This window comes from Setaria viridis, chromosome 8 (assembly GCF_005286985.2).
Source record: "Setaria viridis chromosome 8, Setaria_viridis_v4.0, whole genome shotgun sequence".
NCBI classification, from domain to species: domain Eukaryota; kingdom Viridiplantae; phylum Streptophyta; class Magnoliopsida; order Poales; family Poaceae; genus Setaria; species Setaria viridis.
In genome coordinates, this window is record NC_048270.2 from 22,841,785 (window position 1) to 22,858,227 (window position 16,443).

At 46.3% G+C, this 16,443-nt stretch overlaps 1 protein-coding gene across 1 annotated transcript; it reads right to left on the minus strand.

The window, feature by feature from the left end:
* Positions 1-6,603: 6,603 nt before the first annotated feature.
* Positions 6,604-14,037, minus strand: LOC117833393 (probable bifunctional methylthioribulose-1-phosphate dehydratase/enolase-phosphatase E1). The gene is made up of 12 exons (XM_034712860.2): positions 13,684-14,037; positions 12,326-12,462; positions 12,143-12,238; positions 11,421-11,540; positions 10,737-10,826; positions 9,485-9,646; positions 9,149-9,301; positions 8,648-8,797; positions 8,468-8,569; positions 7,479-7,588; positions 7,182-7,300; positions 6,604-6,922 (listed from the first exon to the last, which is right to left on the minus strand). The coding sequence occupies exons 1-12, from the start codon at positions 13,919-13,921 to the stop codon at positions 6,831-6,833; spliced, it is 1,569 nt and encodes a 522-aa protein (XP_034568751.1). The 5' UTR covers positions 13,922-14,037; the 3' UTR covers positions 6,604-6,830.
* Between the last annotated feature and the right edge of the window lie 2,406 nt (positions 14,038-16,443).

Genomic DNA, 16,443 nt, shown 5'->3' on the forward strand with positions numbered 1-16,443 from the left:
CATCAGTCGTAATGATGGCGTTTTTATGGGGACGGGGTGCCTACTGACGTCCTACCTCGATTGCCACACATCGGTTGCGTCCCGCTCCCTTTGCGTGGGCCTTTAGTGGCTCCCATAACGTGGAGACGGTATTTGCCGAGCCCTTCCTGGGCTTGGGATTCATAGGGCCCATCTCCTTAATTGGGCTCTGCGCGGTTGAAACCTCTTTACACAGGCAGGTCCCACTTGTAAGTGCCTTTTCGGGGGGCACCCGTTCCATTGGCAGTGACAGCAGCACCCGGCCCTGGGTTGGACCACCTTAGGTCAAGCGTAGGGCCTAGAAGAAGGAAAGAGGGCCCCCTCTTGTCGCTTCATCTTTTCCTCATGCGCAAAATGCCTAGGTTTCGGTTGGGATTCCCCTAGATTATGGGCCCCCTTCCGCGCTCATTATTCGGCGGCCGTTTCTTGAAGTCGAAGCGCCACGCATGTCGCCTTATAAGGTTGCATGAGCTTTAGGGATTCCTTCTCCACTTTTCATCTTCCTCAACCCCTCGCCTTCTTTGTATTAGTCCTTTCACCTGCTCATCTGCTCACCGCCATGGCCAGGAGTGACCATTCAGCCGCCGCGCGCCTCCGCTGCAGCAGTGCAACCCTTGGGTTGCCCACCTCAGGTGCTCCACGCTCACGTCCGTGGATGCCGTAGGGAAGATCCAAGCGATGCTGCCTCCGGTCGGGTCAGATAGTGGCATGGTGATCCGTGGGGCGACGGAGCTGGTGACTCCTGACGAGCCAAGGGAGGTGGTCATGTTCCTCCCCTTCTTCTTCTGCGGGCTCATTCCCCCATTCTCCACCTTCTTCCTCCATGTGCTAGAGGAGTTCCAGGTGCATCTAGTGCACCTCACACCTAACGTTGTCCTCACACTAGCCATCTTTGCCCATCTGTGTGAGATGTTTGTCGGTGTGTGGCCTTCCATTGAGCTCTTCCGCCACTTCTTCTACCTTCAATGTCCGAGCGTGCCGACCGGCGGCGCTCCTCGTGTGGTGGGGGCGTGCTTCTTCAAGCTCCGGGCTGCGCATGAGGGGGAGTACATCACCATGATTCTCCACGACAAGTGGGAGGACTGGAAGTGGCGGTGGTTGCACATGAACGTCATCGCGCCCCACCAGCACCTCTGCCTCCCGACCTCTCCTTTGGTCACCATCGCCGACACCTGGTCTGTCCCGTCGGTCCTTGGAGAAGGATGGTGGTTGATGCTGGATCGGATTGTCCAGCTGCGATAGGCCAGGCTTACATCAACCATGGTGGTGGAGGACTTCCTCCACCATCGTCTCGCCCCCCTGCACACACGGGTCCACCCAGTGTGGTTCTACGCCAGCGTCGACGACACGACCCGCACACGGCGGGGGGCGAGCACGAACCTGACAAAGACGGAGATTTCGAAGCTGCTGGTGCTGATCGCAGAAGTGCAGGATCCAGCGACGAGGATCCTACTGAGGGTGTTGTGCCCTTGTGTGAGGACCAGGCGCGCCATGCTTTCCTCGCGACGCTTCCGGAGACCGATGTGCACGGGCTCATCGCGCACCGCGCTCGCCCTTCTAGAGGTATCCTCATCGAGGGGGGAACGAGCGGGTCATCAAGGACGGTGGCTCCCAGAGGGGAGGGGAAGCATCGATGATCCCCTTCCCCAGTACCAACAAGTTCTTCCTCATTATCGTCGCCGCCACCGCTCTCTCCTCCACACACTCCGCCTGCCCTGGGGCAAGGGACGTTGTCTACGGCAATGGGTAGACCAACGGGTGCATCCTCCAGCCGTTCCCCCCTGCCCAAGCGTCCCAGGGCAGGGACGACCGTGCAGCCTTGGCGTCGGTGGATCTACACGGGGCCCAGATGCAGGTTTGACTTTTCACGTCCTCCCCCCCCTCTCTCTCTTCTTTCTTTCTTTTTTTTTTGATGGTGATCTTTCTCTAGGAGCACGAGTGGTTCGTTGGGGAAAGCCCCTCCTAGTGAGGCTGTCGGTAGTGCCCCATTGTCTCCTTCTTTCTCCACCCAGCAGATTTCTCCCACAGAGGGTCTTCTTCTCGCTGGATCGTAGTCCCTTGCGGGTGGAGCCCTGCGACCGTGGATGACCATAGTAGGCCCCATGATCTCTCGCTTCACCTGTGTGTTGCTAGCTCGTTGGGTTTCGAGGTTCTCGTTGGTGGGGCCTTGGATGCCGTTGGGCAATCATGCGGACCTGCGTCTGCTTCTGTCCCAATCCTCACCGCGGAGGCGATACTGGAGTGGAGGCGGTGGCTATTGGAGCCCCCGACGTTCCAACGGCCCCGACGGGTGCTGACCCATCTGGTGGAGGCGACGTCAGAGTGGAGGTGGCAGCCACGGTGGCCCCCTACATTCTGACGGTGGCGGCCCTATCAGGTGCTGACCCGACTGTCGTGGCGACGGTGGAGGAGGCCCTGACGCTGACGGAGCTGGCCGACGTGGCTACAACATTGATGGGAGTGCTGCCCACCCCGGGTGCCGACGACGAGGAAGACGCGGCCGCTATCCTGCCCAAGGTGCAGGGTGCCTTGGAGGCAGCCCTTAGGGACATCCATCGAGTAGTGGTGGGTCCTGCCGGTACACCCTCTGAGGAGCATGTGGTGGCGCTCTAGGAACGCGAGTAGGAACTGCTCTTCCTGGTGTCTGATCTCGCTCGTCGCGAGGAACAGGTCCTTCTCTGGGAGGCGGACCTGGCAGCGCATGAGAAGACGGCTGCCACACGTGAGCGGTTCCTCAACTTGTCGGAGGCAGCAGTGCTAGCCCACGAGCTCGAGCTGCAGGAGCACTCCGATCAGCTCCAGCGTCGGGAGGAGGAGCATTGCTAGGCGGTGGACGCTACCCGTGCGACCACCCTGGAGTGGGAGGAGCAGCTGGCACGTCGGGCCCACGAGCTTGACATCCTCGCGCGAAGCCTGGAGCTCCGCGTGCAATCGCTGGACCGCCGTGAGCATGAGATGATGTAGCAGGCAGCTGAACCAGCTGCCACGCGTGAGCAAGTCTAGGTGGAGAGCTTGACGTCGGTTGCCAAGATCCGTGTCGCCAAGGACGCCGTCAACGCCCAGCTTCTCGACGCCCAGCGGCAGGTCAGGGAGGCCATGAGCGCCTGGGAGGCGGCCCTGAAATGCGTGGCGGATGCTGAGGCAAAGGTCACCAGTATGCTCTCCCTTTTACACGACTTCCTAGAGGAGCTCCAACGCCTTTGGTCTTCCTTCCAGGAGGCCGCCAAGGGTTTTCGCGCCATCGGCCTTCGCCTCCGCGACGTGCTCTTGGACAGGGGTTGGGATTGGTTCCACTAGCCCAGCTTGTCAGTTGACCGTGGGCCGGAGCATCTTCTTCGCGGCTTCACCAGGCTAGTGGAGCACCTAGAGGCGTTCCGGTCAGCTGTGGACGCGGCCGTGCTGCAGGGGGTGTGCGACCTAGTGTAGGGTGTCGCGGAGCACATCCTCACATGCTTGAAGACTCGGTTGCCTGATCTGCCCATGGAGGCGCTGCGTGACGGCATTGCCGCCAAGGAGGAAGAGGCGGTGCGCGCCACCGTCCGCAACTTGGGTGCTAAGATGGTAGGCTACTTCGCTTCAACTCCAGATGATGAGGGGGCCGACGGTGAGGAAGGAGAAGGTTCGGATGCCGCTCCCGCAACCTCCGTGGGCGGGACTTCCGACGGCTCGTCAGCGGTTGCCGTGGGCCAGCGGCCCCCGGCGGGCCCCTCATCCTTTTAGCTTTATTTATTTCTCTTGTCCTTCTTAGTGTCGGCCTTGCCCGAGTGTGGCACCTGAAAATTTGGGGTACTATGTTCTGCCCCCCACTTTTGTAATAAACTAGACTTCTACTTTTGGCTTCAGATTTGGCTTTTGTTCCTTCGTTCGGGTTTTTCCTTTTCTTTGTCCCTGTTGGGGGACTTCCTGGCTAGGTGGCGGTTCCTGATGGCCCCGTGCCAGCGCATCCTGTCGAGGATGCTCGCGTGTTGCCCCAACCTTGCTTGCATTGCTTGCTATAGTCCTCGTGTCACAAGCGGAAGAACTAGCCTGCCGGCTCCACCTTGAACTCCTTTTGAGGGGGAGCAGCACCTAGCAATCACCTACAAGAGCGTCCTTCGGTCCGTCAGTCCATACGCTGCTCTTGGACTAGTGGTCAAGCACCACTATTCCCCTATCTGGCACGCTAGCTGATGATGGTTAAGCACCGAGAGCGGGGATCTGAAGGGACCCCTTTTAGAGATTGGGCCTGGGGGTTAGTTCGTGCGTAGGGATTCAAGAGGCGTTTAGGGGAGTTAGTATATGATTTTGCTAGGAGAGTTTTTAGATAGGTTCAGGCCGCTCAGAAGCAGAATACCTTATGTCCTGTGCGTTTTGTTGCTAGAGTTGTCTGTCTTGTTTGTACAAGAGCCGGCCTTTTATAGGCCAGGCCTAAGGTGAGACCGGTTGGGGCGAGTCTGGCATCCCAATCCATCCCTTTACATTGTGCGTGTGAACGTTGTGGCCGCCCACCTTACTATAGTTCTTCTGACGCGCCATCCACTTGCCCTGACGTCTTCTAACCTTGGTACGCACGGTGCCGGAGTACCCCGTCCAAGTCCTATGTATGGCAATCATCACATTTTACCACCTTACTCTGGTAATTCTTGCTCCTCTCAGTCCGGGCCGACCGTCCTAGGACACGGGGCGATGAACTTGGCTCCCGGGATCCCTCCCGGGAGGCCTTCACCTCTTCCCGGGTCTGTGAGGTGGCCCCACCTCTTAGCAGAGTCCCCGGGAGGCTTTTGTAGCCTCCCAGGTCCGCGTAGTGGGCCCACTCTTCTGGTAGAGGGCAGCCGGGAGCCAAGCGGGCGCTCTTGACACGAGGGCGATGCCTGCTGCCTATTGGATGGGATGGGTGAGGCCGTCAGTCCCCGAGGCATCCAGGTGCGTCCCATCAATCGTAATGATGGTGTTTTGACGGGGACGGGGCGCCTGCTGACGGCCTACCTCGACTGGCGCGCCTTTCTTTCGCCAGGATGCGCCATTGCTTGCTTAGCTTGGAAGCAAACTTTCCCGGGAGGCCTCCTCGGCTGCATCCCGCTCCCTTTGCGTGGGCCTTCAGTGGGTCCCATAATGTGGAGGCGGTATTTCCCATGCTCTTCCTGGGCTTCAGATTCGCACGGCCCATCTCCTTAATTGGACTCTGCGTGGTGGAAACCTCTTTCCGCAGGCAGGCCCCACTTGTAAGTGCCTTTTCGAGAGACCCCGTTCCCTTGGCGCTAACAGTAACGTTTGCCTCATAGGTGCATAGAGTCAACTAATGGGGGTGTATATATGTTGAAAATTTGATCTTATTCATTGTTTGTGCAAAAATTCGTGTGTGCATCTGCACCCCCTAATGATAATATAGCTTCACCCCTGGCAAAAAATCACATGACTTGTGAATAGTCGAAGACAAAATCACAATGTTGAAAAAACAAGGGCAAAATCATAATTACACTTCAAAACAGGGGCAAGAACACAAATACCCCTTATATCTAGATTCAAAACAGAATCTATGAATCAAAAAGTCAAAACGACGTAAAATTTGAATTTGAAACGGATGGAGTATAATTTAAGCATTCTACGTACTCTTTTTCTGCTCTTCTGGATCTTGCGCATTCTCCAACGTTTGGTGAGTCAGGCATAACAAAAAAAAAAACAACCACCTCCAATACGCCTTCTCACCCTATGGCCACCGGATACTACTCTCCACTTAGAGCTCACTACTGCTGCGGCTGTTGCTACCGCTTTTAGTTAATGCTACAATACTTTTGTATAGGTAGGATGCAGTTGCAGCCGCAGCAATAGCTCAAGCGAGCAGAGCCTACATCACCAGTGAACCCCTCAACCGGGCTGTAGGGTTCGCTTCGTCACGTTGGCCAAACCTAATAAAGCTTTGTTCCAGTGACCTTTCCCGACAAAGTTTCCTCTCCGGCTCTCGGTTGCATTTTTCGCGCCTTCTTTGGAGTCTACACTAATAACTCTAGCCAAATCCACACCCTCACCCGTGCATCCAAGATCATAATCTAGCGCGATACCAATTCGAGCTAAATCCATTATATACGAGTGGCCCATGAAGTGAACGGGTGGGATTCGAGACATAAATGATCGCTCCTTGATATATGATAGTTGGTTTCCTTCCTGCACCTTGTGGCTACTCCGAGCTCGATTGTTGCCATACCGAGGACCATAAGAAGGGAGAAGTGCTAACCGGAACAGTGGGACTTGTGACTCTTGTGAGCAAAGGACCCTTACAGCATGCCCAACAGTAAAGTCAAGCTGACTTTAAACATGTACATGTCACTAGAGACGGCTGTAGTACATAACTTCTGCTATATATCTAGACTAGATGTATATCAATATCTAGAAAAAGTAGCATTTTGGGACAGAGAAACAAGTTAACTATTTGCATGCTTTAAGTATCCTCAATACATCTCTTTACTTCATCTGACCCATCTTTCTCACTTATTGGGGAATGATCCAGCTGACGATACGATCGGCCGGGAGCGGGACTCCAAGATCCTCTAAAGTAGAGAAGAATAGTAACAGAAAGGTACAACAAAATGATCACAACCTGCAGACGCAGAGCACGAAAATTTAATTCTCTCATTGCAGCAGGGCTAGAAATACATAACGGACCAGCATTTACAGAGCTTATTTTGCCATTCCAGTTTATTGTGGTGTCACGTCCATCTGCCTTGCTGGGGCACCATACTGCTACTTTTGCATGAACTGATCCCCGGGCTAATATTAGCCCAAGAAGCACTCGCGAGTTACACACATGTCCGGGCACGTACAGATCACCGTATTCGTCAGATCTCGCTAAATGACTTGATAGTGCGGAAACCATGGTTGTCGGGAAGTGGAGCATTTCCCGGGCGAATGGAGATTATCACATCAAAACCTGAAATGCATTGTTAGAGACGATGATACTGATTCTGCGATTATAGCAAGAAAAAGAAGATATAAATAGTACAAGCACATGTGGACGTATGCATTAATGAGCAAAACAGAGCATAGACTGCCCCAGCCCGTGCTTCTCTCACACGGTCAGAGACTCTAAAACTAGAATGATACCATGCCATGCTCACATTCAATGCTACCAACGTAGATGCTTTTACAGGATTTGTCTACAAAGGTTATTGAGTTGTATTGGTCATTACCTGCGTTTTTTGCAGCAACGGCTTCTTGGAAGACGTCGGTGATGAATAAAATTTGAGATGGACTGTCAACACCAAGCGATTGAGAGATCTCAAAATAACTCTTGGTTTCTCTTTTGTTTCTGCATATATAGGATGAAAAATCATAATTTGTCAACTTCTAAATAGATTTCTAGAAATGGAGCAAGAAATCTATCACAGTACACTTGCTTTTGCTTCTGTTTATAACAAAATCATATCTGCTGTGCTGGAACTTTTGATAAAATTATCGACAATTGCAACAAGAAATTCAGAACTTACCCAGTTGTGGTATCAAAATACCCACACAGGAACTTTCGTAGGTCACCATGTGTTGTATTCCCAAATAGGAGCCTTTGTGCCTCTCTACTTCCACTTGAGTATATGTAGACCTAATGACAAGTATTCATATTTTTGTACATGAGAAAATGCAATTGCATGCTCTTTACAAGCAGGGGAATGCATACTGCTGTGCTTACATAACCAGAAATTTAAAATTTACAATTATGACACATGACTGTACTAGCTTAACAAATTGTGTTCGACAAGTAACAATTTTCCAGTGTTCCTTTCATGTTTCACTAAATTTTATAGGGGCTTGTTATTGCCAACAGGAAAACTAAGTTTCATTTTTTTCACAGAATTTTGAAGAAATGAGCATTTTGTAGTATTGATTTGCTTTAATTTAAGCCCTGTTTGGTAGAACTCCGGCTCTTCCTAAAACGGCTCCAGCTCCTCTGGTGGCGTGGCTTCTCTAGTGGAGTTGAAGCCGTTTTGAAAAAACGTTTGGTAAAATGGCTTCTCAATGGCAATATGGTTAATTTTATGGTCACTTAATGCTTGGAGAGGGAGGAGAAGCCGGTGAAGCCACTTTTTTGGCTCCTCCTCTTTAGTGTAAGCCGTTTTGTGGCTTCTCCCCGGCTACGGCGGTGGAGCTGTTTTGAAATTGCCCCTTTGGTAGGGCTTCACCAAAAACCGGTGGAGAAGCCCTACCAAAGGGGGCCTTATATCCATATTTCCCAAAAGCATCATTCCTTCTGAATACTGAATCACTACAATGAAGCAAGAGAATGGTTCATGATGTTGTAACAGCTGATTATTCTGCAGAAGTGCAAAAAAAAAATCCCTATGAAAAATTTACACAGTTTGGCAACAGCCGTTGTTTCCAGAGTCTCAAGGGTTTCTTGACAGAAGCTTATATTAAAAAAAAAGTTTTTCGAGTGCCTGAATTCTGCACTGCACAATTCAGTTGAATAAGACCAAACAGATACCTTTATGCCACTAGCATGCCAGTTCTTTAGAGCCACAGGAACATCCTCAAAGACAACTCCCTGTAGTTCTTTCTTTTCAAATCCAGTCCTCCATATATGACCCTGAATTTAGCCAATTAGAACTGAACTATACAAAAAATAATATGTTTGCAAAAGTGATGTGAATTTAAACTAAGATACCTGAAGTTGTTTCAATGGTGTAATCTTCCTATCTGCTTTAATCATTGATTCCACATTGGCGACCAATGAATTGATAACCTCTTCTTTGCCAGCCTCATCGGGTGGAACTGGAACAGCCCCAGCAATTCCATTTCTTAAATCATCTTCTGTCTGAATAGTTGGTCGTTTTCTTGTTAGAACATGAATAAAACAAAATAATCTGGGCAGACTATCAATATCACTTAAACAATGTCAAGGTGCACTTGTGGTGTCTGCCTGTCTGGCTGGCAGGAGCTAAGGGCCTTTTGGCACTTGAGACTGCTAGGGCATAGTCTAGTTTGGTGTTCATAGTGCAATCCAAAAACGGCATGAATGTAAAGCAAGAACTGCATAAGCAGTAACCCTTAAACACTATTCCCCTTAATGCAATGACAAGCAGTTCTCCTGCGTATTCGAGAAAAAAAAACTTACAAAATGCCATTACTGGCTTCTATATGCTACAGGGCACATTTCATTGCTTACTTGGATGCGCAATAACTTGATGTCTTCTTTGGTTTCCTCAGAATCAAATGTAGAAGTCAGATGCTTTCGCACATTATCACGGGCATAAGGAAACATAACATCAGTCACAAATGATATTGGAGTAGTTGTTCCCTCAATGTCAAGTACAACACACTGCCACAATGAAAAAAAATGATGAGTTAAGTTGAAGATAATCAATATAGCAATCACAGAAGAGTTAATGAAAACAACAGAACTTTCATAAAACTACATGCATAATAACACAGACAAATGCAAAGTAAAAATGTACAGGTGCGATACATGGCATTCCCAGAATATTAGGAAAAATGAAGTAACCTTTGATGATTCAGCAGCATGACAACCATTAGGAATTTCAGGGCTCAAAATGCTGCGCAGTCTCTTTGCACTGTTTATTGGACCATGCTCAGGAGTTGCCCAATCGATACCTAACTGATAGAGCTTGATGCAAGCATCTAAAAGATAATGATAGCATTCAGCCTGAAAAGCAAGGCCATAAAATAAAATAAAGTTCTGCACTCACACAAATAGGAATCACATAAAATACATAAAAATAGCAGACATGGCGGCAACATTTTTATGAGATTATCATCACAAAACTCTCATGAATTAGAAGGCTTGACATTAAAAAAAACATATTGTTTTATTTTTCTTGTGATTGTGTTGTGGCTAGACCTAGTTCAAGAAATTTTGGGTGTCATCTAAATGAAGTACTTAATTCGGTAATGGCCAGAAGCCAAGGAGGGATTGGGTATTATGCACCAACAAGGGATTGATGAAATAACACCGCTTATGTTGTGTCAACATAGCAGGTCCCAAGCCCTGGTAAAAGAGGAGGGTTGTGATAGGCTTGGAGCCAACATTAAACCTAGCCATTCTAATGGAGATGAAACCCAAGAGAAAAAATCTGTTGGGGTGTAACCCTCTTAGCGACGCGCCATATCGGAACCCGGGTATGGTGTTAAATGGGCAAGGGCCGGGTCGTCTCCCCCTTGGTGACGTGCCGTGTCGCGATCTGGGCATGGTGTCAAGTGAGCAAGGATCACGTCGTCATTTCTATTCATGTGCCCGAACCCTAATTTGTGACTCTAGTTGGATTTCAACTCTAGCCTACCCCAACTTGCTTGGGACTGAAAGGCTATGTTGTTGTTGTTGTTGAAGGGATTGATGAAATCATTAAAAACAAGTTCAGGGTAATAGCATCCTGCTTCACTATATACAGATAATGCCAATTAGATTCAAATTTGCAAGCAAGTCAAAAGTTGCACAATAAGATTCATCTTATCAGCTTACGATCGTGTAAAAGGTTTTATGGCAAATTAACTTCCAGGAAAAAGACTGAAAAGAAAGTAATACAGAATACATGTACTTGTTATATTGTACCTAATTATATTATGTATGTAATATAATGTTAACCATCAAAAGATACCAATCTAAGAGTTCAAAATTGAAGAGAAACCTAAACTGAATAAATAAAGTAACAATTAGAGATAATCTGAAGAATATATGTCAGCAGTAAGAGTCCATTCATCTTAAAACTAATGCATAAGTTCACAGTAGAAAACAGTACCTGTGTCTTGGCATTGATCCAAGAGTCACCCCACACATATATTCCATGGTTCCGTACAAGGACAGCAGTTGCCTTTGGGTATGCAGCAATCTGTTAAATAATTTTGTATCAATTGCCTACATAAATCTAAAATGTTTTTATTAACTTCTTTACAATAAATAATACTTGGTCTTGGTTCAAACACTTGATACATTGAAGTGTTGTACAAAACAGACAATTAGGTGGATGAGTTTATGATGATAACTAAACCATTACAGTTAATGTAACCAAAGGCTGTTAATAACATCACACAATTAATCAGCAATTTTTCCCATTTATCATTAAAATATAAATATATTATATTTAATAGTACTGTGATGAAAAGTTTTAATATGCCTTGGATCAGCTTGACTATAAGGCTATCCATAGGAGCCTTCTTGTGTAGGGGATTTGGATTCAAATCCTCATGTCCAAGCCCATGCTGGAACGTTATCAATTTATCAGTATCGTAAGAGCTTTTTATTTCAAAACGTATCGTAAGAACTAAGAACTAAAAAATGACAGTAACATTGTATTTGCGAGATTTTTATTTCAAAAAGTATCATAAGAACTAAGAACTCAAAAATGACAGTAACATTGTATTTGCACATATAGATTGGATCTCTAGGATTGAGATTGATTCAAAGATAGGTATTGATAGCATACCGCCTCACTTAGAGAGTCAGTGAGCTCATACTCATAAGGAGTATTCTCGATAATAGGAATAACCAATTCATCACGGTAGCCATGACCTTTGATTCCTTTGATCATTTCCATGTGGGTCATCTGCCATAAAGTCAGCAACAGTTTCTAGTCAAATAAAATTTTCTTTACAGCAATTACATTAGCATCAATAGAAATTAAAACAATATTGAAATTTGAAAACCATATAAATGAATAAATTATGTATTTTAATTTCTAAATCCTGACCATAAATAACCAAAGATTCCAGCTAGGGTGTGATATTTATAAACAATAAACCATCGGGTCAGCTTCTAAAAGATCTATGCTACTTTAGTTTTCATTTCCTTCATGTTCCAACACACTGTATGGAAAATTCAGGGAATTTATATAAAATGACTGTCCACATCACTAGTTCAAATCAAACTAGCTTGTGCATAACGCATCTCATCACTGTTGGATTGATACTGTGCACAAAAAGGTGCCATTATTTGTTTCCATGTTGGGAGCTTCACATTTCCTGTTGTAATGCCTTTTATAGAATATAAAATAAGTGTGATGCGAACATAAATTAAAAATTATTGAATTTTGTGACACCATCTAAAAGATCAGCACATAAATGTTAATAAGCCTTGAAGGGTTTGCCACGGAAATGAAGTTCACAATTTTAATAAGGTAGAAAAGGACAATTGGACAAGAGGATTCACCCTAAACTCCTTTGCACCAGGGTTAAGCATTGTTGCGATGCAAGTCTCCATTCCATGGCTGTGAATGACAGCCCCAGCTCCTCTCATGAGATACGCCTTCAAAACATAAGAGGGAACTAGAGTTTTAGATCAAAACAAGTAGAAGCAACAGCGACAGTTAAAAAGAAGAGAGCATTCACAAACCTTCAGGAACAGAGGAGCACAGTCTGTACACTTCGGAGGCTTGTTTGGCCATGGCTTTGCTGATGGCGCAGATAGCACTTTCCCATCTGCAGCCATGACATACATGTCCTCTGCCACCATCCTCTCCTTCTGCACACCTAAAAGAGGTACACAACAGATACTGTCATTGGAATGAACAATAAACACATACTTATTCTCAATTTTGAAGCTCAGTGCTGGAAGAATATAAGGTACAAAATCATGGTTTGCTGCATTTCAACCCACTGACTAGCAGATAGATAAAGGTATTAGATGACAATATCATCCATATAAGAATGTCAATTCATATTATTGTGCATGCCTTAAAGCCTGCTTAAGTTAATCCAAAACAGGACATCTAAATGAATATTGTTTCAGTGGTACAACCCAACTCTGCTACCCCATACGTCAGGGAGGGAGCGTATCCATATCGGATACGTATCCGATACCGATACATCACGGATACATTGAGCTGCTCCCTCACCTTTTGCTCTGGCAGATCAGTGCCTCCTTTCTTTCTTTTTTTTTGTTATCCCCTCGTGTAGCCCCTTGACTCAGGGTTGTGCTCTAATAGTCTAATGGTGTTGTGTGCTTGTGCTTAATTAGTACAAAACGATATAATCACAAGCTTATTTATAGTGTCTGCTATTATAAGTATTATATTAGTTATTTTTAAAAAATAGTAAAACATATCCACGTATCGGATTTTTGGGAAAAATGGTGTATCCCCGTATCCATATCGGACCGATACCGATACACATATCCGTATCCGTGCAGCATAGCAACCCAATGCAGCACTGACAGTACTCTTGGAGTGCACTAGCCAAATAACGCACACTTCCTATAACTTGGTAACTGAAACTCAGGTCGGTCTCATGGTGACTTATTGCTATTATAGGCCATTTCAGCAAAACAAACATTCTCAGTAGTCCCTCCTAGCTGGACCACTTCATAACATTCATCAGAACATTTCGCTGCAGCCTATCGACGCCATATGAATTAACAAGAAACAGTTGATCAGAGTCTTTGTATTTGACATATGACACGAGCCCAATAAGGGTTCGTTTTTAGCTGGGGATTGGCAGCAGCATCCGACTCTACCGGTTCTCCCAGCGGCAATTTATCGAACAGGTATGGCGCGCCAGAGCAGGTGAGGGGAAGGTGGCACACAAAACAAAATCCCCAAGGGTGGGGGGAGGGGAGATTGGCAACGGCAATTTATTTAGCATCTGGAGCACGAATTCAACTGATCGGAACAAGGTCCGATGGAAGCGGAGACTGGCAACTAGTGAGGTAGCTAGTCCAGGGCGGGGCGGTCGGGAATGGATCGCTGGGGTTACCAGAGGGCGACATGACGATGAGGCGGTCGGCGAGCGGCACGGCGGGGTCGTTGACCTTGACGGTGATGCTGCCGCCGGTGCCGGTGACCCATCCCTGCGCGTAGAAGTGGCGGCAGAGCTCCGCCACCAGCTCCCGCGCCTCCCGCACCGGCTCGCCCTGCAGGTACGCCTCCGACGCCGACGCCGTCGCCCCCGTCCCCGCCGCTGCCGCATCGCAGGCGCACCCGCCGCACGACATGGCTGCCTCTGCCTGCCTCCTACGCCGCCGCCGCCGCTCCTCCCGGTGTTGGGGGACTCAAGCAGCTCTGCCCCGTCTTATTCTCCGTACGCAGCCGAGGGCGGCTCGATTAGTGCGTGCCTGGTTCCGCGGCGCGGGCCCACGCGTCAGCGGGTCGTCGGCGGGGAATCTCGAGCCTGGGGATGGGGGTTAACGGGACGGGAATAATCGGAGCCGGAGAGGGGTGGTTACTTTTGTTACTCAATTTCGGCGAACTCGCTTTGAGGTGTGTGTGGACTGGGGACGGGAAGGAGTCGGAGCGGGTGGGACCTCTGTGTCAGTGGTAGTTGTGGTGGGCGGGTAGAAGGTGGTGGCGTAGCTGTGTGTGGCGCGACCGAGGTCGTTGTCACGGGGGAGAGGAAAGTGTGAGGTGAGGCTGCGTTGCAGGTGGGGATCAAAATCAAATACGAAGGCTCGAGGACGGCATATTTCGTGATGGCTGCTTTGGCCGCATCTCGTACATGTTTTATACTTAAAAAAAAATTCTAATCTACTACTCTAAAGTATAGTATCGTGCCCGTGCGTTGCTACGGACAATAAAACTATAAACCTAATTTATTCACGTGAAAAGTGTACGAAGTATATAACATCTCAAAATCAATACCAAAAGAGCTCATCAATGCCGAAGGGAATATTATCACGTTGGACAAGCATTTAAGAATTGCAAATAAAGTTCTTAAAGATGCAAATTAAGGAAAAACCAAGTATCGAAATAATTAGCTGACTGTATTTGATCTGGATTCATAATCAAACGGCTTTAGCCGCACCTATTATCCACCAAAGAAAAAATTCAAGGAAAAATATACATATTTCTTGAAAAATTTAGGGAAAATATATAAGTATTTCTTGGATGCAGGAAAAGAGGTTGATCCTATTTTCATTCTACATGCATCCTTTCTTTTATTCTTTAGCTATTTTCATTCTACATCCATCCTTTCTTTTATTCTTTAGGTTAGGACATCACCAAATTGGAGGAGACATAGGTCCCATCTTGATCCTGGACATGAAGAGCAGAACAGACCTGAAAAAAATATATATTACCATTTATATATCAAGTAAAATAATCACATGTTCTGTTTAAATAATTAGCTGACTGTATTTGATCTGGATTAATTGTGAACTAAAGACACTTGGACACATTGATTCATCCAACAAACTTAATAGCCATGCTATGGAAATAGTTGTAGATAGTGTCAGGGAATTGGGATAAAGAATGAAACTAAAATAGATACACATAAATTCAAAGTGCCCGATTTTGGAAAAAAAATACAGTCATACATACCTCTTTATCTAAAATACTGGGCATGTCTTAGCTAAATATACTAATTAGGTATAGAGAAACACACAAAAAAAATTTGTTTAACATCAACCAGTCAGATTCCACATACCCAGATTACATGAATAAACTAAAACTGTCTAATATGTCAATTACCAATAAATAGGAATAGAGATTAAACACTAATACTTAATACTTAAAAGTACTTAGGCAACCTAAGTAACAGGAGAGATACTTCTAGAATTGATGTATTAAAGTATGCAAGTAACAAAATCCTCCTACGGAATCACCTATGGACCTTACTTTCTCAGTATTTTTTTCTTTTCTAGCTGGAACTTATTTTTAGCCTTCAGCGCCCCGTGAAACATCTCACAATCACAATAATGCTCGGCTGCCAGATGCCCGCACCCTCTAGGGGGACACATCTGCTTTCTGAAAACTTCATGAAACAAAAATAAAAAACAAAAAATGTCAATTGATTAAGAAAAATCATAGCATATTCAAAGTCATCACAGAACAATATACAACCATAACCATTAACCATACCCTTTAGAAAGCTACTACTCATAAGAAACTCAACAACCTTAACATAACTGTGATGCAATAGTAGCTATCTCGTATTCAAGAGCAAACCAAGGACAAATTCATTCACATTGATATGGCATTCTTTGTATTTGATCTATAGGACTTTTGCAATCTAGTACAATTTACTACTAAATACAGCTTACTGAATTTTATTTTTTAAAAAAACTGGTGAATGACTTCTGTGGTTTTTGAAGATCTCAAAATATCAGAACGAGGAGACCAGCACAGTGTACCTATTAAACTTTTGATGGTACGCATGCACCTTTGTCCAAACAATTTCACTGAATGGAGACCCAGGAGATGTCTCAGTTGAGGGAGAGGGAATGCAGCCAACAGTAAAATGGTTAATGGTGCCTGCATCTTTAACTTAACCTGCATCTAGCCATGCAAATGGAAGGGAGGGGAATGAGCATACACATTATTTTTTTGCTTTGCAATTAAAAAATATATGCTCATGTATTTAACATGTATAAAAAATGGAGCTCCAACTTTAATTCTAATACATTACATTTGAACAAACACCACTGTCTAGTCCCCACTGCATGGAAATTCTATCCAATTATTCATCCTTTTATTAACATTTGTGTCTAGAAGCTAGGCAATAACTGTTAAAAAGGAAAGA